The sequence below is a fragment of the Phyllobates terribilis genome, unplaced genomic scaffold, assembly GCF_046119375.1.
Source record: "Phyllobates terribilis strain yellow unplaced genomic scaffold, ASM4611937v1 Scaffold_2__4_contigs__length_985480577, whole genome shotgun sequence".
In the NCBI taxonomy this organism is placed as follows: domain Eukaryota; kingdom Metazoa; phylum Chordata; class Amphibia; order Anura; family Dendrobatidae; genus Phyllobates; species Phyllobates terribilis.
In genome coordinates this window covers 134,274,836-134,301,782 of record NW_027362762.1, presented here as the reverse complement: position 1 = coordinate 134,301,782, position 26,947 = coordinate 134,274,836, and the positions used below count along the sequence as shown (strand labels likewise).

General features: G+C 43.2%; 1 protein-coding gene across 2 annotated transcripts in view; it reads left to right on the top strand.

The window, feature by feature from the left end:
• The window catches only part of LOC141197489 (uncharacterized), a 66,662-nt gene that overhangs the window by 10,621 nt on the left and 29,094 nt on the right, over positions 1-26,947 (top strand). The window contains exons 3-8 of one of the 2 annotated variants that reach the window (XM_073662694.1): positions 1,262-1,290; positions 4,824-4,897; positions 6,719-6,774; positions 11,755-11,766; positions 15,827-15,899; positions 16,810-16,862. In XM_073662694.1, coding sequence (XP_073518795.1) covers positions 1,262-1,290; positions 4,824-4,897; positions 6,719-6,774; positions 11,755-11,766; positions 15,827-15,899; positions 16,810-16,862 — 297 coding nt within the window. The remainder of the gene's footprint in view (positions 1-1,261; positions 1,291-4,823; positions 4,898-6,718; positions 6,775-11,754; positions 11,767-15,826; positions 15,900-16,809; positions 16,863-26,947) is intronic. The other variant, XM_073662695.1, reaches the window with a different exon arrangement.

Sequence of the window (26,947 nt, the reverse complement as noted above, 5' to 3'; positions counted from 1 at the left end):
GTGTCATTTCTTAGACGCTTCATTGGGGGACACGGGAATTGCTGACACTAGGAATATGTCTTAGAAAAAAAGCTGAGTTCTACCCAACAGCCATAGGTCACAGGGTTGACTCCTAAGGGCCAGGTTCATGCATTGGCTATCCTTGTCCAGTGGAACCTGATTTGTAGGCCATCAGACATGACTGCCTGCCTGGGCAGAGCGATTTCTGGGCCACTGTAGTAGCCCCCTGCATCTGGAGAACCTCAATCTGGTCTTGGACGCCCTTCAGTCCTTTCATGCTTATCAGAGAGATCACTCCATTCCATCTATCCACTTGGAGTCAGACTGTTGGAACCCCCAGTGATCTCAAGGATAGGGCTCTACAACCTGAAGAACCTAGGCTCTGCTGCACGCTCTTGAATGGAGTGGAGGTGCACATTCTCAATCTCCACTATAGTCCTTCTCTATGGGACTACCAGAAATGGCTAAGTGCAATACACTACTTTCTCGAGCAGTCCCATAGAGAATAAATGGTGCGGAGGTCAAAAATGCACAACTCCACTCCAAGTAGGGGCTGCAGAACCTTGGGGTTGCAAGTGCTATGGATAGGGAACAACTTGATATTTAGGAATAACCCTTTAATTCTCTAATACTGTGATAGAAAAACTAAACAGCCTCTTTTAAATGGGTTGTCCCATAAACCCTATCCATAGGGTAGGTATTAAATGTACTGTATGCCTGATGAGACCCCCGCTGATCACAAGAATAGGGGTCCCAAAGTGCCCTGTGTAAATGAACTGGTACTGAGCATGTGTGACCATTAACTGTCTATTATAAGAGTGATAGTAAATTTATGGAGCAGTGGCCATAAATGCTCACTCTTCCTTCACCCAGATCTATTTGGACGCCCCCATTCTCAGGATCAATGGGGAATTCAGCACCCGGACTCCCAGCAATCAAAAATTTCTCATCTATTGAAATGTGATAAATCTTGTTTATTGGACAAGCCCTTTAACCTGTATTCACTGTAGTATTTGCAATATTGAGAATGCATACAGGAAAAAGTGTTATTTTAATTAGTATCCACTATTATTTAGCTTGGAAATTCAAGTGCAAAACTTCTCTCTGTGAACAAGGCCTAATAAGAGCGAGCACAAATGTTTAAAACACGGTATAAAGATATACAAATGTTAATGGATGTTAGTTAGGGTTATGAATATGTTTATGAATATATTCTATGTAAAGCACTGGGTGTAATAAATTCCGTCTTTTACATTTACAGGAAGCTCTCCCGTCCACATCTGGCCAGCCGTAAGTTTTTTTTATAGTATAAATATGCAAGGGTGTATTCACAGGCTGCAGTTTCTGTTGCAGAAATTTCTGTGACTGTCCTATTCCTCTGGGAATTTGCAAAAGTTTCTAGAGTTTCACTCTACTGAATGGAGTTGTATTGGCTGCAAGTACATTGATTTCTGGAACATCTGCTCCTTGTGAATTCACACTAAGATACATATGACAGAATAAAAATCATTGTTGTCCGCAGCACATCACCAGATGTAAACTGCAGATGTGCTGCTGATAGCATGATACTGTATGGGGACTAGATTGTCCTGTGCCCATCATTCTTAATCAGCCTGTGATGGTGCAGTATGTGAGCATTTAGGGTCCCACTTTTAAACTGTTTCCCAGGGCCCCACTGTCTAAAACTGGCCCTAGTTTCGGGGATAGGCGGGCCTCTGTTCCCCTTGCTCGCTGCATTCTCAGCTTATCAATGGGCACTGACAGTGCGCTCTCTTGTCGGCTCATCGCGTCTGTCTAGAGCCAGCAGGAGAGTACAGTGTGAGTGTGTTGGAATTGACAACCGGCACATGCTTATTAGGGCACCTGAAACGGCCATTACAGATGCCTCTCCATGTCAGAGTGGGGACTGCAGCAGTGACCGCTGTTCTTGCCTCCTCATGACATCCTATTTGAGTACCCCAGGAACTTTAGAGTAGATGGGAAACAGTTGGGAATTTAGTAAACGGTGAGAAATTTAAGTGTATTAGAAAAGTGATTAGATTATTGAATTAAGTAGACATTTAGTATGAAAATTCCTCTTTGGTTTCGGATCACCCCTTTAGGGCCGAACACAAATAAGACTACCAACAGTTGAACCTGCTCAGCCAACAGTTCAGTGTGTATAGCAGGCAGCTGGCTGAGATTTTGCTGAATTTGAACAGACATTGAGATTCAGGATTGTTGTGTTTTTTTTTTTTGTAAAATTCTATTAGATTTCCATTCATCTCAAATAAATTTGCTCATCTTTACTAAAGATGCGTTTACCAGGAGTGTTGTGTGCTGCACAATGTTTCCCTATAAAGTTTTTTTTTTGACTATGGAAATAAAGCTTGGACGTTTTACCCTTCTGCTAGATTGATTCATTTGCAGACTTTAAAACCTTCATCATATTTTACTGGAGATTTATATAGCGATTCACTATGGATTCTTTCTTTTTTTTTTTTTAAGGGAGCCTGTTATCTCATTCATACTGTCCAAACCGCAGGCAGCATACCGTAAATCAGAGCCCGGCTGTTTCAGAGAAAATCTAGTTAGAAGATCCTGCTAGGGACTCTAGCGGAGACTAGGATAGTCCGGAAGCAGCCCCAGTCGGCTCTTGCTAGGATAGTCCGGAAGCAGCCCCAGTCGGCTCTTGCTAGGATAGTCCGGAAGCAGCCCCAGTCGGGGCTCTTGCTAGGATAGTCCGGAAGCAGCCCCAGTCGGGGCTCTTGCTAGGATAGTCCGGAAGCAGCCCCAGTCGGGGCTCTTGCTAGGATAGTCCGGAAGCAGCCCCAGTCGGGGCTCTTGCTAGGATAGTCCGGAAGCAGCCCCAGTCGGGGCTCTTGCTAGGATAGTCCGGAAGCAGCCCCAGTCGGGGCTCTTGCTAGGATAGTCCGGAAGCAGCCCCAGTCGGGGCTCTTGCTAGGATAGTCCGGAAGCAGCCCCAGTCGGGGCTCTTGCTAGGATAGTCCGGAAGCAGCCCCAGTCGGGGCTCTTGCTAGGATAGTCCGGAAGCAGCCCCAGTCGGGGCTCTTGCTAGGATAGTCCGGAAGCAGCCCCAGTCGGGGCTCTTGCTAGGATAGTCCGGAAGCAGCCCCAGTCGGGGCTCTTGCTAGGATAGTCCGGAAGCAGCCCCAGTCGGGGCTCTTCCTAGGATAGTCCGGAAGCAGCCCCAGTCGGGGCTCTTCCTAGGATAGTCCGGAAGCAGCCCCAGTCGGGGCTCTTCCTAGGATAGTCCGGAAGCAGCCCCAGTCGGGGCTCTTCCTAGGATAGTCCGGAAGCAGCCCCAGTCGGGGCTCTTCCTAGGATAGTCCGGAAGCAGCCCCAGTCGGGGCTCTTCCTAGGATAGTCCGGAAGCAGCCCCAGTCGGGGCTCTTCCTAGGATAGTCCGGAAGCAGCCCCAGTCGGGGCTCTTCCTAGGATAGTCCGGAAGCAGCCCCAGTCGGGGCTCTTCCTAGGATAGTCCGGAAGCAGCCCCAGTCGGGGCTCTTCCTAGGATAGTCCGGAAGCAGCCCCAGTCGGGGCTCTTCCTAGGATAGTCCGGAAGCAGCCCCAGTCGGGGCTCTTCCTAGGATAGTCCGGAAGCAGCCCCAGTCGGGGCTCTTCCTAGGATAGTCCGGAAGCAGCCCCAGTCGGGGCTCTTCCTAGGATAGTCCGGAAGCAGCCCCAGTCGGGGCTCTTCCTAGGATAGTCCGGAAGCAGCCCCAGTCGGGGCTCTTCCTAGGATAGTCCGGAAGCAGCCCCAGTCGGGGCTCTTCCTAGGATAGTCCGGAAGCAGCCCCAGTCGGGGCTCTTCCTAGGATAGTCCGGAAGCAGCCCCAGTCGGGGCTCTTCCTAGGATAGTCCGGAAGCAGCCCCAGTCGGGGCTCTTCCTAGGATAGTCCGGAAGCAGCCCCAGTCGGGGCTCTTCCTAGGATAGTCCGGAAGCAGCCCCAGTCGGGGCTCTTCCTAGGATAGTCCGGAAGCAGCCCCAGTCGGGGCTCTTCCTAGGATAGTCCGGAAGCAGCCCCAGTCGGGGCTCTTCCTAGGATAGTCCGGAAGCAGCCCCAGTCGGGGCTCTTCCTAGGATAGTCCGGAAGCAGCCCCAGTCGGGGCTCTTCCTAGGATAGTCCGGAAGCAGCCCCAGTCGGGGCTCTTCCTAGGATAGTCCGGAAGCAGCCCCAGTCGGGGCTCTTCCTAGGATAGTCCGGAAGCAGCCCCAGTCGGGGCTCTTCCTAGGATAGTCCGGAAGCAGCCCCAGTCGGGGCTCTTCCTAGGATAGTCCGGAAGCAGCCCCAGTCGGGGCTCTTCCTAGGATAGTCCGGAAGCAGCCCCAGTCGGGGCTCTTCTCAGCATGGCTGCAGGTGATTAACAGGTCTCTTGCTATGGGAGAGATCTATCAATCTTCTAGGAAAGTATGGAGAAAAGCTGATCCGGGGTGGCGCTGGGCTTGTCTAGTCTCCAGCTATGGTTCCTGTCTATATTTTCTATGAAATGCCCCAGCAATCATACAGACAGAATCTGATTTGTGCTTTTAAACATTCCTTTTTAAACATTGTAGTTGTGACTGCATATATTCAAATATTCAGTCATTGTGTGTACAAGGAAGGTGTGACGTGTCCGTCTGCAGAAATGATCAGAGGCATAGCAAAATAGCTATGTGTCCTGTCACCTGGCCAATAGATGTTACATTTCTGGCATTGAGGGGTAATCTGTCATTGTGTTTATACATATATAGTATGTTTGTCCTAAAATGTACAAAGAAAAATGCCAAAATGATATCATTATGTCAGTCATTATCCTCTCAATATTTAATTTACTTCCAGCATGAGCACAGGCACAAGCTCAGAACAAAGTGATTCTATACGGAGTCCAAAAGTGAAGAACTTTTTCTCTCTCAGTGAGTACTCTGTTATGTTAACTTCCATTGGTGAAACTGATTTATTTCATCTCATGTCTAAGTCTGGATTATACCAGTTAGTAACTACGTTTCAGAAGACTGTTAAAAATGGTCTAACCAAATAAGTTCTCCAAGGTATACAATGGTAGGGCTGTACAGTGCCATGAAAATACCATTAACCCCTTAATGTAAAATCCCAATTTCTGTCAGTTTCTTGAGCCCTCCACCAACCACTCACAGCAAAATTGTGGCAACCAAAGCCTTAATAATGGCCTCCAGGTCCACCATCGATGAAAAGCTATTGGTTCTTGAATGAGTCGGGAGCTAATGGGGGACCTGTCATCCTAAAACTGAGATAATACTCTGCACTACATGAGTACTACAATGGATTATCTATGCAATCAATGGATTGCATGTTAAAGACTCTAAATATTGCAAAAAATAAGTGGCTTTATCTGGAAAATAACCCACCAAAAAACTCATATTTGCTATCGCCATGTCCATAACAACAAATACTATAAAGCTAGATCATTGTTTATTCCGCATGGTGAAAGTGCAAACAAGATTAGGAAAAACAATACCAGAATTGCTGTTTTTGCTCAACCCTGCCCCTCAATAAAATGAAAATTTATCAAAAAGTTTGTATGTACCCTAATATAGTGTCAAATAACAAACAAAACCCCTTACAGCTTGTCATGCAGACATTCCCCAGATAGCACTGTAAGCAAAATAATTAAATTAAAAAAGTTGACTGTCAGAATATGAAGATATCCTCACCCCACCACCCTTCCCCAATTTTATTTATTTAAAAAGTAATTTTCTTTTGAAAAATACAAAGTTATATTTTGTTCCACACAGTGAGTGGTGTTAAAAAAGCCAAAATTTCTGATTCTTGTTCATCTAAAAAATACAATAAAAGATGATCGAAACTTCATCTGTTCCCAAAGATTGGTACCAGTGCCGACTAGTGCTTGTCCAGCCAAAAAAATAAACCATTCTACTACTCTGTCTACAGGAAAATATATGTTATGGCAACAAAAGAAAATAGTTTTTTATAAAGTATTTTGTTTCGTGTGTGCAAAGTAGTAAATCTTAGGCCCTGATTCATCAAATTGTCAGAATTGTGTCGTAAAACACCTTGAAAAGACACCAAAATTGTTGGCACAACCCAACTTTTGGCATTTTCACTCCAGTTTCAGACGGCTTTGCCATAATGGGTGGCGCTAGAGAGATTATTGGGTAGCTACTCCCCGTCAGATTCTTCAAAACTTTATTACTTCAGAAATGTTACTCTAGTCCCTGACTGGAGTAACATTTCTGACAAGGCACACAGCACTGAGAATAGGCGCCAAGTTCATTAAGTGGTGTGATCCTCTTAATGAATTTGTCACACTTTGTTGCTGCATGCCCCTGATTAAGACTGGCAAGTGTCAGTTGTAGTGAATTGGGGCCTTAAACTATAATTTCTGGAGAACTTGCAGCAGAATGTCTGTTTGCCTCCAGCTCCTCCTCCTCCCTAACCTATTTTATAGAATTTTTAAAGCACCAACTGTCCTCACCTCACTTGGTAATGGGAAAATCCAAGAGGAAAAAGAAGCTGATCTCTCTGATAAGATACGTTACAAATCTTTGATTATCCTATTACGTCACAGAATGAAGATATGTCAATTATACTGAATGGTATTTTTTTTTTTTTTTTAAAAGCCAGAATTGCTGTTTTTTTCTTTTATTTTTTTCGTTCATTCCACGTCCCAAAAAGCATAATAAAAAGTGATCAAAAAGTTGTATATAAAATGTATAATATGTATTTCCTTATTTAAGGTGGATTTCCAAAAAGAAAAAAGAAATATAGTTCAAACAGAAAACCTAGTAAGAAGGTATGCCTATTTTAGCGCTTCACTATACACGAAAATATAGAATTTTTAAAAGCAAATTGTCTCTTGAGAGAGGAAGGGGACTAGAACTCTAGTGCCACCTACAGGAAGTAGCAATCCCAAAAGTCAATAGTTACCCTTTAACGAGCCTTATCACATGATGTAGGCTAAAAAGCCAAGACCAGAAACTGATTGAGTTTCTGGTCTTGGCTTTTTATCTTAAATCATGTGATAGGAGCATTGCGGCTTTAAAAGTCTCCTCACCTGACGTGCTTAACACGTCACTCTCCGCAAGGAGAAATATTACCCCTAGATACCGAATTTTTAAAGGAACGTCCCCTTTGAGCGCAATCTCCGCACCCATGCGATGAAGGTAGCAGCAGTCAACTGATATAATCCTTGTCTGACCTCCTCCTCACTTTTACACAGATGGTTGAGACCCTGATTCCAGCAATGCTTCTCTTACTAGGCTGTGTTGCTGTTTCAATAAAATTAGTGTTTTATCAGCAGGAGATTATCAGAAAGCTGCCAATGAGTGTTGTGGGCAGGGTTATACAGGGCTCGGCATTCTGAGCATTACTAGATCTGCAGCAGAGAAAACGGTGATTGTATCAAAATGGCAGCATGCAGACCAGGAAGTGACACATCACTGGAATCAGAGTTTTTTCCATTACATCATGCTGATCTCAGATTACAGAAGACAAACCTGATGACAAATTCCCTTTAAAAAAAAAAACAGTTTTCCAGGTCCGTTCTCTCATAAATGCCTAAATTAGAAATACTCCTTTTAAAGGGAATCTGTCAGAAGGTTTTTATTATGTAATCTGAGGACAGCATGAGGTAGGGGTTAAAACACTGAACTTAAGGATGTGTCACATGTCGGGCTGTGTGCTATTGTTTACTTAGACTGAAGCTTTAATCAAGTTAACATTGCTGTAACTAGCTGGCCGCATGCTTACAAGTCTGACTCCGCCTCTTCCTTTAATAAGCAGCTCACGGTCTATAGCCATATACACGGAGAGCCTTGTGTGGGCGGGGTTAGCTTTCTCAGCTCTGCTGTATTGTTGAATCTAAAAGCTCTGTCAGAATGGCTGCTTCCAGTAAACTAAGTGATACATCGTCGGAATCGTGGTCTCTTTTCCTAAATCACGCTGCTGTCAGATGAGATAGCGAAAACCTGCTGACAGATTCTCTTTAAAGGTGTTGTTTTAAGTTTACAAGTTATCCCCGATCCCATTGAGAGGACATAACTTCCACATCCTGAGAATCTGGGCTGTGGAGAGCCCTGGGTGAATGGAGCTTTAGTTGATTGTGTGTATCTTCTCCATTCATTCTTCATTGGAGTGCTGAAGACCATCTGAACCCTGCATCGACTATCCCTGGCAGTCCCATTAACACTAGGACTACTGGACTCGTGACCCCGCCTAGAACTACTGAAAGGAGTCATTTTGACTCCTTGCTTGTTTTCGTTTATTTTTAGAGTTTCATTTGTGGTTATTTATTAATAATTATATTTTTTGTAATGTATTATTATTGTGAGATCCAACAGTAATGCTTTTGATTGTTTTTTTTCTGCTTTTCTTATTTTTCTACAGAAAATAACAATAATTATAATAGACGTTTTTCAAACATTTTTTTTTATTCAAGTGCACACATATAAACAACAACTGAAGAACAAAAAGCAGAGAAAATGTAGGTGGAGGAGCATAAAAATGAAAATATGGCGCAGAATTCACCTTCTAAACATTTGGTGTTTCACATTTTAGGCATTGCCTTTGATTTATGGCAGTACATTGCCCACACAAAGACTTACCACAAGTCTTACAATTTCCGACAGATCTATTTTTCTTGCACTTTTCTTTGATCTGGCAAAATTTTGTTTGAACCATCACTTCTGAGCATGTAGAAACTTGGGATGTGGAACCCTTTTCCCTATCTGTGACATAAGGACCACTCAACTCTCTCACAAGCGTTTGCAAAAATGCCTTGCGTGACATTTTTTGGTGGGTAATCTCCTTGAATATTATCCATGCATTTATACCCGCAAAGTCTAAGGCATTTTCAAATGCATGAACAGGCCATCTCCTTGTGCATGTTCGTGTGGTATATTTTCGTGCCATCTGATCCACTACATCTACTCCATATTTTGTTTCATAGTAAAACTTTACCGTTTCTGGAGTTTTTTTAGCGGAATCAGACGCAACAACAACATCTGGATGGACGGAACTCAAAATGACAACATTTTTGTTGGGCTTTCCTTGATATACTGTAAGTGTAAAATTGTCTTCATTTCTAAACACTTTAGTGTTGTACAATTCCTCTTTCATGGATTTTATTTCTTTAGGCACTTCTCGCCTTATCTTGTTCAGTGTTCCCACGATGGTTGTTCCTTTGCTTTTTAGCTGTTTAGCTAATTTTACTGAAGTAAAATAATTATCGGTTGTAACATTGCGACCTTTTTTCAAAAACGGGTCCAATAACTTCATTACCACATGGTCAGCTAAACGGTCCTCAGCACGGCGTGTGTCATCTTTGCCTAGATAAGGGAAGCCATTTGCCAGATATTTGCTCCTCTTATCAACAGCTAGCCAATATTTGTGGCCATATTTATCTGGTTTGGAAGGCATGTACTGCGTGAATGGACACCTAGTTTTGCTTGGGAAAAGTTGCTCATCCACCGTTATGTATGGGCCAGGTTTGTAACACGCAATACAATTTTCAATAAACCTGTCCCACACAGTAGAAAATAGAGCAAACTTGTCCGTTTGCAGTCTCTCCGATCGAGTAGATTTCTCATCAAATCTGAGAAACCTCATAATTTCAACAAAGCGGTCCCTAGACATTGTCGCTTTGCAAAACGGTATTCCCCAGTCATTACACCAAATACTGCTAATCGAGTGACGGTTCGTGCCAGATATTCCACGAGCATAGAATATCGCAATGAATGTGTCTAGCTCCTCATCAGATAGAGTAAACTGTAAATTATTGTTCCTGCATGCTTCTGCAAGCGTACAGTTCTTTATATGTGTCAATATATATGAATCAAAAAATAAACGCCATGCGCTCAAAGGACTATCGATAATGATATTTCTTCTGGCGTATCCTGTAGGGCCAGGTGCTTCTCGAAGAATATTTTGGCTGTCACGCCTACCAGGCAAGTGTTCTCCAATTTCAACAGGTTTCCATTGAATACCATCAGCTGAAACTAGTATTCCTTCAGATTCGCCTTCTCTGGTGTTTGTTGTTGCATTACCTTCGCCGCCATCGTTATCTGTTGTTCTTTAATTTCTGGGACGTTTTGCTGATTTTTTCTGTCCACGACCAGGAGGATGGTCACGAGGCAACATAACTGCATGAGCCCGATCCCCAGTTGATGTGCTTGGAATATCTGTAAAAAAGTTGATGAATATTTAGAATTTTTGTTTTGTAAGGGTCCGTGCACACTGGCTGGATTAGCGGCGGAATGTCCGACCGGATATTCTCACCACAATCCGGCCCGTACCTGCCCGCTCAGGTACAGAGCGGAGTTTCATACCTGAAGCTCCGCTCCGAACCCCGGGCTGGAGCCGCTGTCTGGGACGGAGCCGTGCTCGCGCGTAAGCAAGCGCTGCTCTGTCCCTGACAGCGGCTCCAGCCCGGGGTTCGGAGCGGAGCTTCAGGCATGAGCGGGCAGGTACGGCCTGTATTGCGGCAAGAATATCCAGATGGCTATTCAGCCAGAATTCTGCTAGTGTGCACAGGCCCTAACTCAGTGTGTGGAAGAACAAATAAATACACATAACTACTTACCTTCTGGATTTGTTCCTTCTGAGTCTTCAGATTCACTTGATATGTTCTGAGGAATGAAATCTTCATCACTGTCAGAATCAAATACATGTTCCTGCAATTCGGATTCCGATTCATCCTCCGGTATGGATTGCAAAGTAGCCAGAATATCCTGAGGCTTTATCAAACGTCTTCTCTCCATATTCCTCACAAATTCCATAATTCTATATAGTTCCCTGCTGAAAAATAGAAATGAAATGAAAACTAAAAGAAATAATAACTGTTCTGCCACCTTCAAAAGTAGGTGGGCTGAATCAGTTGACAGACAGCTAAACTATTTCATAACAATTCATACCTGTATGAGTCTTCAGAGCTCGTATGTCTGCGTCTGTTCTCTTTGTCTCTTCAGCTGAACTGAAAGTAAAGTTACTATCCAGAATACTGTCTCCTGCTAGGACCTTAGAAAAACACCACCCTTCATTAGCATAAGAGCCTAGAGTAAACAAGCTATTTTGTTCAGCATTACACAGTAATAAAAGCAGGTAAAACACAAGGAAAATGTGAAAAGTTGACATGTAAATTGAACTACATCTATATGAACATCAGGGTAAATAAGACAGAGTGAAAAAATTATGCACAAAACTTTATAGCAACATTTAGTGACAAAAGGATCTCAAAATATAGTAGGGAGTCAAAATGACTCCCTTCAGTAGTTCTTGGTAAATTTTGAAAAAAACGCACAAATTTTTCACCAAAATTATTTATTCTCACAAAATCTTTTTTCACATCATATTTGAGGAAAAGTCACCGAGTTTCAAGCCGGAATTCTGAAAAATGTAGTCACAGAAGAGAAATAAAAAACGAAAGGAGTCAAAATGACTCCATCAGTAGTTCTAGTGTTAAGAGTGAATGGAGAGGATATGTGCATGATCGACCACTGCTCCATTCACCATGTTCTATGGTTCGGTGGGGGTTCAATTGGTCAGGACCCCAGCAGTCAGGCCGTTATATTCTACTTCATGGATAGGGATGACTTCCAACCTTAAGACCAGCCTTTTTAAGGTTTATGCTGATTTTACGGCTTCATGAAACTTTGATTTTAGCTGTGTAATTTTGAGATTTTTTTATTTCCAAGTTTACATTTTTGGGTAAAGTTTTGTGCAGAAGGTAGATTTCCAACCATGTTGTTTTTCCCTCATTTTTTGCGCCACTGGTCAGGACTCGCCAAAAGTAAGTCTGTATATTTATTTATTCTTCTGCTAGTAGAATTAGATGATGCTAAACATTTCTATATTACTAACCTACAGTTCTACTTTTTTTGCCCCAAACCAATTTTATATTTCTTCTGTCCTCATTCCGATTCTTAATTTTTAAATATTTTAGCCCCCTATTCATCAAGACCAGCGCTTTGCACGTCATTCTTGATGGAGGGTGTGCTTGGAGCATCTTCTGCTGTATGCCACCATAAGGATTCTATGCCAGTAGGAAACTAGAGTACATTTTGTTGTAACTTACTCCACTTTTGATGAATTTGTGGGCAGTGCTTTGCCACAACCTTTCCCTGCTAGTCTCCAACCACTTTTCAAAAAGATGGCACAGCTGTCCGGGACTAGCATGAAAACACCTAAAGTTGTAAACAAATTTGTGCACCTTTTTGAGTTTTGCAAAAAATTTGTAATGTTGGAAACCGTTTTAGGCACACTTAGCGTTTTCGACGCAAAAAAAGCATCAAAAACACTATGTAATCAGTCTGCCAGGTATTGCAATGGTAATCCTGATGTGCTGTGCACATGATGCGGAAGTTTCCGCTCAGGATTTCCATTGCGTAAAAAAACACAGCATGTCCATTGTGTTTGCTGCCAGCAGTGTACCGCCGGCTGCCGGGCTGAAGACCTCACCGAAGACCAGGAGGACACCGGGGGGTGCCGGACAGGTGAGTAGTGTTTTTATTATTTTTTATTATTTTTTTAACCTCGTGGTACCGGATTCGGCTGAGGAGACTACTGCTCCCCCCAGCCATGCCGCTCCAGCGCAAATTCGTGCCCATTGCCTTTAATTGAAATACAGAAAATCTACAGCTATAGATATTATACTTGTGGATTTGCTGCTGTTCAATTCAAGTTAATGGGCGCAAATTTGCGGTGGAAACATTCTGTGGGTGGTACCCAGGTCGGCAGAGGAGGACTACTACTCCTCACAAACGACCACCGCTCCTACTGATAACAGCGACAGCGGCTCGGCTAGGGGAGCAGTAGTCTCCTCAGCCGAGCCCGATACCACGCGGTTAAAAAAAATAAAAAACACTACTCGCCTGTCCGACGCCCCCCCCGGTGTTCTCCTGGTCCTCGGTGATGTCTTCAGCCCGGCAGCTGGCGGTACACTGCTGGGAGCGCGCTCGCTCCCAGCAGTGTACTGCGCTGCCAGTGCCTGCGGTCACGTGAGCGATCAGCTGATCGCTCACGTGACCTCACCGTGGGAACATTCTCAAGGATATTCCCACCAGTACTGGTAGTGAGCTTACCGGGGCTGATCTTCAGCTGATGAACCCCATTGACCTCACTCCAGCAGCATGTACACTGACAGGAGTGATTTTACACTCCTGTCAGTATACATTGCTGTCTTCTACAGCAATGACATCAGTGATTGCTGATGTCACTGCTGTAGAAGTGACACGGATCGCCGAGGGACAATCGTTGGCGGTAATCGTGGACTATGTCGTGACGGCAGACAAGTGAGAGATATGGTTGTTTTTTATTTTAATTTTTTTTCAGAAGATTGAAGGCTTCGGGACTGACAGCGCAATAAGAAAAAAAAATTAAACCGTGTATTTATTTCATTGAAATACTTTATTCTGGCAGTGTATTTATTGAAAAGCCGGCAATAACTTTACTACGCGGTTAGTAATGGAGGGCGTCTCATAGACTCCCTCCATTACTAATCTAGGCTTCACGTCAGCCGCCAATACAAGGCTAAAGTGAACCCCAACCCCATTACCCCACTCGCCACCGCTACAGGGCAGTGTAAGAGCGGAGGCTAAGCGCCAGATTTGGCGCATCTTATGGATGCGCCATTTCTGTGACTGCTGAGGGGTGATATTGGCTGCGGAGGGGGTTAATATCTATGGCCCCTTCCTAGCTATTGATATCAGCCCACAGCTGTCTGTTTAGACTTTTCTGGTTAGATTTTATAGGGGGACCCCACGCCAATTTTTTTCTGGGGTCCCCCTGTAATCTAGCCAGTGAAGGCTAAACAAACAGCTGTGGGCTAATATTAATGGCTAATGGCCCCTTCCCCGGTAACGAATATCAGCCACCAGCGGTCGGCTTTCCCTCTGCTGGTTATAAAAATGACGTGGGAGCCCACGCCATTTTTTTTTTTTTTTTTTTTCATTTTAGGCTCTGTGCCCGCGATTCGGACGTAGCAGTGCTTTGGACTCATTTTTTGCTGCGTCCAAAATTGCATTCTATTGAACACAGGAAAATCCACATGTGTTCACTGAACCATGTGTATTTACCGCATTCAATACATTCTAGTGGTCAAATTTCTGTTGCGGAGACTAGATACTCCGCAAGAAAATTTGACATACTGCTGTCCTGAAAGACGCGCCACATGTCAGTGTCCACGGGTGATTCGCAGCCTCTGATGCACGCATAGTGGGATTTCTAGAGATTCCATCCACTATGCTGTAACATCTGGACGATGCAGCTTTGACACTATATAAACACGCAGCGTCAAACCTGCAGTGGCTCTTGACCGTTGCCACGTACCCAAACTCACCCGCAGCATGTCAATTTCTGTAGCAGACACCTAGTCTCCGCTGCAGATTTTGACCGATTTGAAGTGTCATTATATGCGGTGTATTCACATGTACCGGCATTAGAACAGCAAAAATACGCTGCGTCCAAAGCGCTGCTTGTTGCTGCTCGTGGGGACGTAGCGGCTAACAAAACAGCTGTGAGCTGTTAATAATGGATAGGGACGATGTTTGCCTAATGGCACCTTCCTAGGCCAAAAATAGCAGCTCACTACTGCCCCAGAAGTTACATGAATGGAAGTGCTAATGACATTGGGCGAATGGAATTAGCTGACACCTAGCTGTTTTGTTTGGTGATGACAAGGTGTCAATCAGACCCTTTCATCACCAAACCTAATTAAAGTAAAGTTAAATAAACACACAGACACAGAGCAAACACTTTATTTGAAATACAACAGACACATTTAATCATTATTATTTATTTATATAGCACCATTGATTCCATGGTGCTGTACATAAGAAGGGGTTACATACCAAAAACTGATATCACTTACAGTAAACAAACTAACAATAATAGACTGGTACAGAGGGAAGAGGATCCTGTCCTTGCGGGCTTACATTCTACAGTAACGGGGAAGGAGACAGTAGGTTGGAGCATTGCAATGGCTCCGGTGTTGTTGAGGTGGCAGCAAGCAAGGTCATGACAGGCTGTAAGCTTGTTTGAAGAGATGGGTTTTCAGGTTCTGTCTGAAGGATCCAAGTGTGGCGGATAATTGGACTTGTTGAGGCACAGAATTCCATAGGACGGGGGATATTCGGGAGAAAACTTGGAGGCTATTGGGCGAGGAACGAGTAAGTGTGGAGGAGAGAAGGAGGTCTTGGGAGGACCGGAGATTACATAAGGGAATGTATCGAGAGATTAGTTCAGAAATGTACGGAGGAGAGAGGTTATGGATGACTTTGTAGGTCGTTGTGATTAGTTTGAACTGGATATGCTGGGCATTTGGGAGCCAGTGAAGGGATTTGCAAAGGGGGTAGCAGAGGAGTAATTAACCAATATACTCACCCCAGTTCTGACAGTAATCCAAGGGTTTTAGCAATGTCCCACCAAATAACTTTATTTAGCTCCAAAAAAAATTCATTGATGTAAAAAAAAACTCTTCAAAAATGCGGCAAAACCGCGCGGTTTTTCCACAGTGGTTTTCCTGCCAAGGAGATGCAGAAATGCTCAGGAAATTTCTGCTTCAAATCCTGAACGTGCGCACATGGCACCAGAATTCTGGAGTAAAACTATCTGTTTTTTATCATACAGCTTTATTCATCAATTTTTCTTGGGGAAAGGTTGTTTTTTATGTTGTGGTGAGGCCATCCTACCTGAGGTTTGAAGAAGCTTAGAAACTTTTTTTTTTTTTTTTTTTAGTGTGGCTACCTACAACAAATATTACTTGCAGCTTTAGTCCAATGATCTACAGTTGCTGGAAAATTGTAATAGGCCATCAGGAGAAACTAATATTTTGTTTTTCTATTTTATGACAGCTTCAAGAGATTCTACAGACTATGTCATCAGAGGAAAAGAAAGATTTATCTCAAATTTATTCTGAGCTTGGTGGTAAGCAGAGACATTTACACTTGTTTAGGGCCTATTCACACTGTGATAAATTCACTGGCAAAGTACTGGAGGGGATATAAGTTTCACTGAGGCTATTGGCGTCAGTGATTTGAAACCTAAAAGTTTTTTTCCAGCACACTGTGTGTTGAGAGGGGATAATCTGACATTTTTAATGGGCTAGGTGAACAGCTGTAGACTGGGTTGGAAGGCTGTTCTCCATATCTCCACCTGAGGGTGGGGTTTAGAGGATAAATAGCCAGCCTCTTGAGTCATTAGGTGTTCAGTGTATCTGGAGAGGCTAGCTCCAGAGAGAGGAAGCTTGTGCTTTGTGCTAAAATGAGCCGTGTGATTTTTGCTAACCCCGAGTGCCAGATTCCCACTGACGTATGGACTATGCTGTACATTTTCTTTTGTTTTGCCGTTATGCCAGACGGGCCGTGTTTGATTTGATGAACTTTATATTGGTTTATGTCATGTTTTAATAAACCAACATGAGATTTAAAGAGACAGCGGTCCTCAATCTACCTCTGTGAGCAGCCGAGTGAGCCGGTCTACCATAACACTAACAAGGTTCACATGCAAGTGCTGTCCGAGTGTAGACCAGTCAGCACAACACTGACCCATTAGTCAAGTCAATGAAACAATGTATGTAGGTCTCCACGGAGAAAATCATAGCATGCACTATTTTGTCTGAGTCTTAGATGCCTCCCTATTTTAAATCTATAGGTCCAAGAAAAATATAACGCCGTAAGACACACAACTGATTCAACTTGGATAGAAAATAATCTGCTTGTCTCTGGTGAAACACAATTTAGTTTTACATTGCAGCCTAAATGATCATATTGTTTTTTTTTATCCAGATTTACATGAAAAAGTAATATAAAAGCAATTTTTTTTTTTTAATTAACAGGGTCGGAGTCGAATCTAACTACAGAAATGGATGCAGCCTCGGACAATCAAAATGTAAGTTTTGTGGGTTTGCCCACTTCTACAAACAGAATTATGTTTATATATTAGCTGGGACAACATGGAGCCTTTCCAGTTTCCCCTGCAGTACACACCTGTGAACTTCATGTATCATTTAATATTTAGAATTGGAAAGATGTAAAGGTACAAAAAGTTTACAATCTACGCTTGATAGTGTCCCTTAGAGGGCTTGAAGGTAAAAATTCTGCTGAATATATTGAAACCTAGCTCTCCACTGTATATGGGAAAGAGGTCTTATCCCCCCCAATTTGTAATAGAATGCGCCCCTAGAGCGCCCGTCAGACATCCCCGGCCAAGAGCTCCTCTACGTGCAACTGCTCTTATGCACTATAGGTAGCGAGAATATTTGATGTTGTTCAGTTTTCAATCAAACATATAATTCTGGTATAAACCAATTACAGTTCAATGACTCAAGCTTTGGACTTAAATTAGCTTCTGTTTCCTCCTCCGGAGAGAAATGTCTTTAGTTTATTGGTGTTGCTTACTAGATTTTGTGTATATTCTATTTTTTTATTTTTAAAGTGGGGAAATATCTACATGAGGGCTCATGCTGATGTCTGTGGATTTCGGGCCGCAAAGAATGGACTTGCTGCGGGTTTTCCGACTCGTGCTTGAAAGCTTCATGGAAATATACAGCGGGTGAAAAAAATATTGAACATGTCACCAAGTTTCTAAGTAAATACAGTACAGACCAAAAGTTTGGACACACCTCATTTAAAGATTTTTCTGTATTTTCATGACTATGAAAATTGTACATTCACACTGAAGGCATCAAAACTATGAATTAACACATGTGGAATTATATACTTAACAAAAAAGGTTCTTCAAAGTAGCCACCTTTTGCTTTGATGACTGCTTTGCACACTCTTGGCATTCTCTTGATGAGCTTCAAGAGGTAGTCACCGGAAATGGTTTTAACTTCACAGGGGTGCCCTGTCAGGTTTAATAAGTGGGATTTCTTGCCTTATAAATGGGGTTGGGACCATCAGTTGTGTTGTGCAGAAGTCTGGTGGATACACAGCTGATAGTCCTACTGAATAGACTGTTAGCTTCTTTTTTTCTTGCCATAATATGAATTCTAAGTAAAGAAAAACGAGTGGCCATCATTACTTTAAGAAATGAAGGTCAGTCAGTCCGAAAAATTGGGCAAACTTTGAAAGTGTCCCCAAGTGCAGTTGCAAAAACCATCAAGCGCTACAAAGAAACTGGCTCACATGAGGACCGCCCCAGGAAAGGAAGACCAAGAGTCACCTCTGCTTCTGTTGATAAGTTTATCTGAGTCGCCAGCCTCAGAAATCGCAGGTTAGCAGCAGCTCAGATTAGCGACCAGGTCAATGCCACACAGAGTTCTAGCAGCAGACACATCTCTACAACAACTGTTAAGAGGAGACTTTGTGCAGCAGGCCTTCATGGTAAAATAGCTGCTAGGAAACCACTGCTAAGGACAGGCAACAAGCAGAAGAGACTTGTTTGGGCTAAAGAACACAAGGAATGGACATTAGACCAGTGGAAATCTGTGCTTTGGTCTGATGAGTCCAAATTTGAGATCTTTGGTTCCAGCCACCGTGTCTTTGTGCGACGCAGAAAAGGTGAACAGATGGACTCTACATGCCTGGTTCCCACCGTGAAGCATGGAGGAGGAGGTGTGATGGTGTGGGGGTGCTTTGCTGGTGACACTGTTGGGGATTTATTCAAAATTGAAGGCATACTGAACCAGCATGGTTACCACAGCATCTTGCAGCGGCATGCTATTCCATCCAGTTTGCGTTTAGTTGGACCATCATTTATTTTTCAACAGGACAATGACCCCAAACACACCTCCAGGCTGTGTAAGGGCTATTTGACCAAGAAGGAGAGTGATGGGGTGCTACGCCAGATGACCTGGCCTCCACAGTCACCAGACCTGAACCCAATCAAGATGGCTTGGGGTGAGCTGGACCGCAGAGTGAAGGTAAAAGGGCCAACAAGTGCTAAGCATCTCTGGGAACTCCTTCAAGATTGTTGGAAGACCATTTCCGGTGACTACCTCTTGAAGCTCATCAAGAGAATGCCAAGAGTGTGCAAAGGAGTCATCAAAGCAAAAGGTGGCTACTTTGAAGAACCTAGAATATAAGACATATTTTCAGTTGTTTCACACTTTTTTTTTGTTAAGTATATAATTCCACATGTACTAATTCATAGTTTTGATGCCTTCAGTGTGAATGTACAATTGTCATAGTCATGAAAATACAGAAAAAACTTTAAATGAGAAGGTGTGTCCAAACTTTTGGTCTGTACTGTATATTTCTAAAGGTGCTATTGACATGAAATTCTCATCAGATGTCGATAACAACTCATCCAATCCACACAGGCAAAGAAATCAAACCATAGGTGTCCATAAATTTAATTATGTGTAATAATAAGAAATGACACAAGGAAAAGTATTGAATACGTGTACTGAAATTTATTTAATACTTCGTATAAAAGCCTTTGTCGGTGATGACCAGTTCAAGACTCCTCCTGTATGGAGAAACTAGTCACACGCATTGCTCAGGTGTGATTTAAAAACAGATTTTTATTCAAGAAAAAAAATTGAACATGCATACATATTGTCTTTTCTTATAACCAGTAGCAACCTTTAACCCCCCCCCCTCCCCTCTCACCATACCTTAATCAAACCCTTATTATTGAATGAAAACAGCACTCTCAGGAACTCCTCCTCTCTCTAACCAGGGCTTCCATAACTTATCAAACATATTGTCTTTTTTCCATTTAGTATAAATTTATTTTTCTAATTGAATAATAAAAGCTGCCTGTCTTATAAACTCTTGTCGTGTTGGAGGCTCATCCTGTATCCCCGCACAAACACTCTTCAAATCCTGAAGGTCCTGTGGGCTCCTTCTATGAACTCTGAGCTTTAGTTTCTTCCATACATTTTCTATTGGATTCAGGTCCGGTGACTGGCTAGGCCATTTTAGTAGCTTTATTTTTTTTCTCTGAAACCAATTGAGAGTTTCCTGTGTGTTTGGGATCATTGCCTTACTAAAATGTCCACCCTTGTTTTACCTTCATCATCCTGGTAGATGGCAGCAGATTTTATCAAAAAGGTCTCTGTATATTTGTCCTTACATCCTTCCTTCAATCACATGAAGTTTGCCAGTGCCGTATCCTGAAAAATAGCCCCACACCATGATGGTCCCACCTCCAAACTTCATTGTTGGTATAGTGTTTTTGGGTTGATATGCAGTGTCTGTATTATGGCATCCAAAGAGTTCAATTTTGGTGTCATCTGACCAGACTATATTCTCCCAGTATTTTACTGGCTTGTCTAAATGTTGTTGAGCAAACTTTAAACATGCTTGATCATTTTTTTGTTTTGTTCAGCAATGGAGTCTTGCCATGGAGGTTGAGTGCATTATTTGTAGTTTTCTTTGAAACAATTGTACATTTTGATTCCAGGTCTTTCTGTAGCTTACCACAGGTGATCCTTGCCTCTTAGACAACTCTTCTGATAATTCTTTTGACTCCTCACTGTCTAAAATCTTGCGGGGACCACCTGGCCTTGGCTGGTTTATGGTAAAATAATGTTCTTTCCACTTCTGAATTATGGCTCCAACAGTGCTCACTGGAAGCTTCAGTAGTTTAGAAATTCTTTTGTAACCAATGCTATCAGTATGTATTGCAACAATGAGGATATGAAGGTCTTGAGGCAGCTCACTGGTTTTACCCATCATGAGATGTTTCTTGTGTGACACCTTGATAATGAGACACCTTTTTATAAGTCTTCAGTTCAACCAGCTGATATTATTTTTCACTAAGTGGCAGGATTGCTTTCTAATTACTGATAGATTTCAGCTGGAGCCATGACTTTCCATGGCTTTTGCACCTCTCATGTGTTCAATACTTTTTCCCTGTGTAATTTCCATGCACATAATTATAGACATCTATGGTTTGATTTCTTTGTATGGTTTGGATGGGTTGTTACCATCATCTGGTGAGAATTTTATGTCAATAGCTCCTTTAGAAAGATATTTACTTAAAAATTTGGTGGCATGTTCAATACTTATTTCACCCGTTGTATACAGGTCTCATGCTCCAGTTTAGATGCACAATATACACATGGGGGATCCCAATAAAAGATGCACAATATACACATGGGGGATCCCAATAAAAGATGCACAATATACACATGGGGATACCAATTTCAACCAGGTTTTTTTTCCTATCTGTAACTCATTTGGTTGCAGAAACAATAGAGCATGGGTGGGTCATTCCTATCATTTGTTGTATTCCAGTCATGCTAGAGGGGTGAGTGTGCTGATACATAAACTGATCTCATTAAGTGATTTAAATCCATTATTGAGGCGGAGGGTTGTTTTATTTGTCTGTTATGTTTTATGCATGATGGCACACTAATTTTGGTTGCTCTTTATCCCCCCCCCCTCTACCCCATACAAAGGTGAAGTTCTTTTTTAAAAAAATAGTTTTTATATTTTCCCTCCTTCATAGTTCCAGTTTCTATACTTGGATACCTCAAAAATTACCTACACCTTTACTGGGAGAGATCTCCTACAGGCACTATCCCCAAATGGGCACCCCCTACTACTCCGGCTAGGTCCTTGTCTGAGATGGAGTATTTTGATATCTGGCTCCACAGGAATATGCTAGCGAAACAATGTTCTTGTTACTGTCTCACATCTCTCCTTATCAAAGATTTGGTGATATGAAAGGAATCCTATTGATTCTTAGTATTGAATATTGGGCTAGGGGTATTTCAGATCATTCTCCTATAAAAATGCTACTGTAGGTGGTACAGATGGGGACGGGGATGTCCTTGGTGTTTGATCCCTTATGGCTCAATTTGTTAGGCCACTCTTTTAAACGAGTTATTAGAATTTTTCCGACTTAATGAAGTCACATCGCCAATACCAACGATTTGGGATACGATGAAGGCATGTGTTAGGGGAGTTTTTCTAGGCATAAGTCCACATCAAAAGCACTTACACGGGGTCTTCAAAATAAAGTACAACAGGCTGAATGTCATTATAGTTTGAACCCTCCTGGGAGTGCTCGACATGAATTGGAGAAGACCCAAAAATTATTTAGTGAACATCTTATGTCTAATGCGGAAAATAAAAGGTTCTTTATTAAACAAAAATATTATGAACAAGGGGAGAGCGCTGGTTCTCTATTATCTGATAATTAGATCTCAGTAAGGTCAATTTCATATAATACAACTGATTACAGAAAATGGGGCTAGATCAACAGGGAATGCTAATATATTAAATTCCTTACAGTGCTATTATAAGAAGGTTTATAGATCTAGGTCTCCAGGGAATGGAGTGAAACTTGAGACTCTTGGACAAAATACAATAGGCTCACTGATGAAAGCATTGTTTTTTTTAGAACGGCCTTTAACAATATCTGAACTTGAAGATGCCCTGCAGCCTTTAGCAAATGAAAAAGCCCCAGGTTCTGATGGCCTGCCAAGGGAATTTTACAAAAAATATTGTGATCTTGTTCCCCAGGCTGTTGAAAACGTTCCCGAATGCATTACAATTAGGCCGACTGCCGAGTTCTATGAGCAAGGCAATAGTTGTTGTTCTGTTAAACCCACGGAAAGACTCATTACGCCATACCGACCTGTCTTGCTTCTTCCAGTTGATGCTAAAATTTATTGCAAAAGCCCTGGACAATAGACTACTTAAGGTCATTGCGGGAATGTATTCATCTAGATCAGGGGTCCTCAATCTTTTTAAACAGGGGGCCAGTTCACGGTCCCTCAGACCATTGGAGGGCCGGAATATAGTTTTTAAAAAAAACTATGAACAAATTACTATGCACACTGCACATATCTTATTTTGTAGTAAAAAAAACAATACAGGAACAAATACAATATTTAAAATGAAGAACAAGTAAAGTTAAATCAACTGGTATTTCAATAGGTAGGTAACTGTACCCAATAGGCAGCATAGGTCCCCAATAGGCAGGTAAATGTCCCCAATAGGCAGCATAGGTCCCCAATAGGCAGGTAAATATCCCCAATAGGCAGCATAGGTCCCCAATAGGCAGGTAAATGTCCCCAATAGGCAGCATAGGTCCCCAATAGGCAGCATAGGTCCCCAATAGGCAGGTAAATGTCCCCAATAGGCAGCATAGGTCCCCAGTAGGCAGGTAAATGTACCCAATAGGCAGCATAGGTCCCCAGTAGGCCGGTAAATGTCCCCAATAGGCAGCATAGGTCCCCAATAGGCAGCATAGGTCCCCAATAGGCAGGTAAATATCCCCAATAGGCAGCATAGGTCCCCAATAGGCAGCATAGGTCCCCAATAGGCAGGTAAATGTCCCCAATAGGCAGCATAGGTCCCCAGTAGGCAGGTAAATGTACCCAATAGGCAGCATAGGTCCCCAATAGGCCGGTAAATGTCCCCAATAGGCCGGTAAATGTCCCCAATAGGCCGGTAAATGTCCCCAATAGGCAGCGTAGGTCCTCAATAGGCAGGCTGTTTCCCCCTTATAATGCCCTATGCAGGCTGTCGTCCCCCCCCCCCCCCTTTATTATGCCCCATGCAGGATTTCCCTTTCTCCCACCATATAATGCCCCGTGCAAGATATCACTCCCCTGTCTTTATAATGCCCCATTCAAGATGTCACCCCCCCATATAATGCCCCATTCAGGATGTCACCCCCCCATATAATGCCCCATTCAGGATGTCACCCCCCCATATAATGCCCCATTCAGGATGTCACCCCCCCCATATAATGCCCCATTCAGGATGTCACCCCAACCCCCCCCCCCCCATATAATGACACATGCAGGATATCACTCCCCTGTCTTTATAATGCCCCATTCAGGATGTCACCCCCCCCCCCCCCCATATAATGACCCATGCAGGATGTCACTCCCCATATAATGCCCCATTCAGGATGTCACCCCAACCCCCCCCCCCATATAATGACACATGCAGGATATCACTCCCCTGTCTTTATAATGCCCCATTCAGGATGTCACCCCCCCCCCCCCCATATAATGACACATGCAGGATGTCACCCCCCCCCATATAATGACCCATGCAGGATGTCACTCCCCTGTCTTTATAATGCCCCATTCAGGATGTCACCCCCTCCATATAATGCCCCATGCTGGATGTCACCCCCCATATAATGCCCCATGCTGGATGTCACCCCCCATATAATGCCCCATGCTGGATGTCACCCCCCATATAATGCCCCATGCAGCATGTCACCCCCCCCCCATATAATGCCCCATGCAGCATGTCACCCCCCCCCCATATAATGCCCCATTCAGGATGTCACACAACCCCCCCCCCCCCCCCCATATAATGCCACATGCAGGATGTCACCCCTAATATTATGTCCCATGCCTCCATACATTAAAAAAAAAAAATCCAATACTCACCTCCCTCCTTGCCTTCTGCCGCTGCTCAGGTCCAGACTCCAGCGTCTCCGGTGTTGTCCCGCTCTGCGCTGTCTGACGGCTCAGGGGAGGGCGCGGTGGAAAGACGTCACCGCACCCTCTGACCTGAGACGTCACAGGGAGCACACAGCAGGAAGACAGCGGATCTGCGAAGGCACGGGGAGAGGTAAGTATCCGGCTGCCGGGGCCCTGAGCGAGCGGGGGAGAAGGGCGGGCGCTGACACCGCTCTCCTCTGCCCACAGCCCGGCGGGCCGGATAAAAGTCCTCCGCGGGCCGCATGTGGCCCGCGGGCTGTAGTTTGAGGACCCCTGATCTAGATCAATCTGGTTTTATGCTAAGTAGATCTACAGTCCTACATTTATGAAGATTATTTTAAAATCTGCAGAAACCAACTACAATAGTTGGGCATAAAGCCATATTTTCCCTCAATGTCGCTAAGGCATTCAACAGTGTGAAGTGGTAAAATTTGTGGTCTGTTCTTTAAAAGGATGGGGTTGGGTCACGGATTCCTCTCTTGTATACAACTTTTATACTGTAGACCAGGAGTGGGGAACCTTTTTTCTGCCAAAGGCCATTAGGATATTTATAACTTCATTGGGGGGCTTTACAGAACAACTTGAAATTTATCCTGCTATATTTGGTCAAGCAATTAACTCACCGCTAATGTGATGGCTGAAGATGGTTCACATAGGAGATACTAACACTGCTATGTATATATCACATAGGAGATACTAACACTGCTATGTATACATCACATAGGAAACACTGAGACTGCTGTATAAATCAAATGGGTGACACTGAGGCTGCTGTATATACAACACATAGGAGACACTGAGACTGCTGTATACAAATCACATAGGAGACACTGAGACCTCAGTATTCATCACATAGAAGACACCGACTATTTTATACATCACATTGAAGACACTGGAGCATATACATCACACAGGAGATGCTGAGTCTGGAGTATATAAATCACATGGGGGATGCTTGGGCTTGAGCATATCCATCACACATGAGACGCTGGGGCTGCAGCCTATAAATCGCATGGGAGACGCTGGGACTGTGGCCTATAGATCACATGGAAGATGCTGGGGCTGCAGCCTATACTACTTATGGGAGACACTGGGGCTGCTATCTTCAGTGGGACTCCTCCCACAAAGTATGTCCTGACACTGGCTCTGGCCAGTATTGGGACGTAATTAGTGATGAGCGAACATGTTCGGTTAAGGGGTTAACCGAGCACTCTTGTACTTGGGTGCTTACCGAGTATCTTCAGCGTGCTCGAAAACTATGTTCGAGTCGCCGCGGCTGCATGTCTTGCGACTGTTAGGAGATCCCTGCATGTGTAGCGGGTGTCTAACACAATCATGCCCCTATTTGGATCCCTGCTCTTTCCTTAAAACATCCCAGTTTGTTTCATTCCCTTAAAGGAAAAAAAACAGGCAAGATGAAAAATTTAACTTCTACGGAGGGATAAAGATTCTGGAGGTTTGGCAAATCCAAACACATTCATTTACTTCCTTGCATCACATCTGCAACACTTGAGAGGGTGGGATGAAAAAGAGTTTGGGTATTCTAGAATAACTTAATATGGGGACATTATGGTAAATTCCTATTAATATTGTCGAGTTGGGATGCTCCTTTGGCAACAAATCGACATATCCAATGTTTGCATGAATATATAAGGGCTTGGACAAGAGGTAAGCATATTGTGGATATGAATGGATACAATGAGCTAACCCCTATCTTGTGTAATAAGAAATTCTCTGAATTTAATAAATTAGAGGATTTACAAGACTGTTTAGATAAGGGCGTATATACAATTAATTAGGCGCAGTCAAACAACTTAAAAGGAACCTGTCACCAGTTGTTTTTTTTTTTCGATATAACCTACAGCCACTACCTTTCAGCTCCATGTGACCGTATTCTATAATGCTGCCATATGACTCCAATTTGCCCTGTAAGGCCAAAAAAAAGATCTTTTTATTATTATACTCACCTATGGGGCCGTTCGGTTGGATGAGTGTTACTAGTCTTGGTCTGGTGCCTGCTCTGCAATGCCGTCCTTTAGTGCTTCGTGTGGATGACACCCTTTTTCATCCACATAGGGTTCCCCTTCTCACTTCTGCGCAGGCGCACTTCTCTGCCCTGCTGAGGGGAGAGCAAAGTAATGCAGTGCGCATGCGCCGGCTCTGTCACATAGAATGCGGTCACATGGAGCTGAATAGTGATGGCCGTAGGTTATATTGGCAAAAATGGTGACAGGTTCCCTTTAAAGAGAAATTTGGCTTGACTCATACTCAATTTTACAAATGTCTTCAGTTTAGACTTGCATTCAATGCGCAAACAAGATTGACTCCTTTTAACCCCTTCACGACTGTTGACGTACATACAGTGCATTGTGAAAGTGTTTGGCCCCCTTGAACTTTTCTACCTTTTGCCACATTTCTGGCTTCAAACCTAAAGATATAAAATTCAATTTTTTGGGGGAAGAATCAACAAGTGGGATACAATCGTTAAGTAGAACGAAATTGGATATTTTAAACTTTTTTAATAAATTAAAAATTGAAAAGTGGGGCGTGCAATATTATTCGGCCCCCTTGAATTAATACTTTGTAGCGCCACCTTTTGCTGCGATTA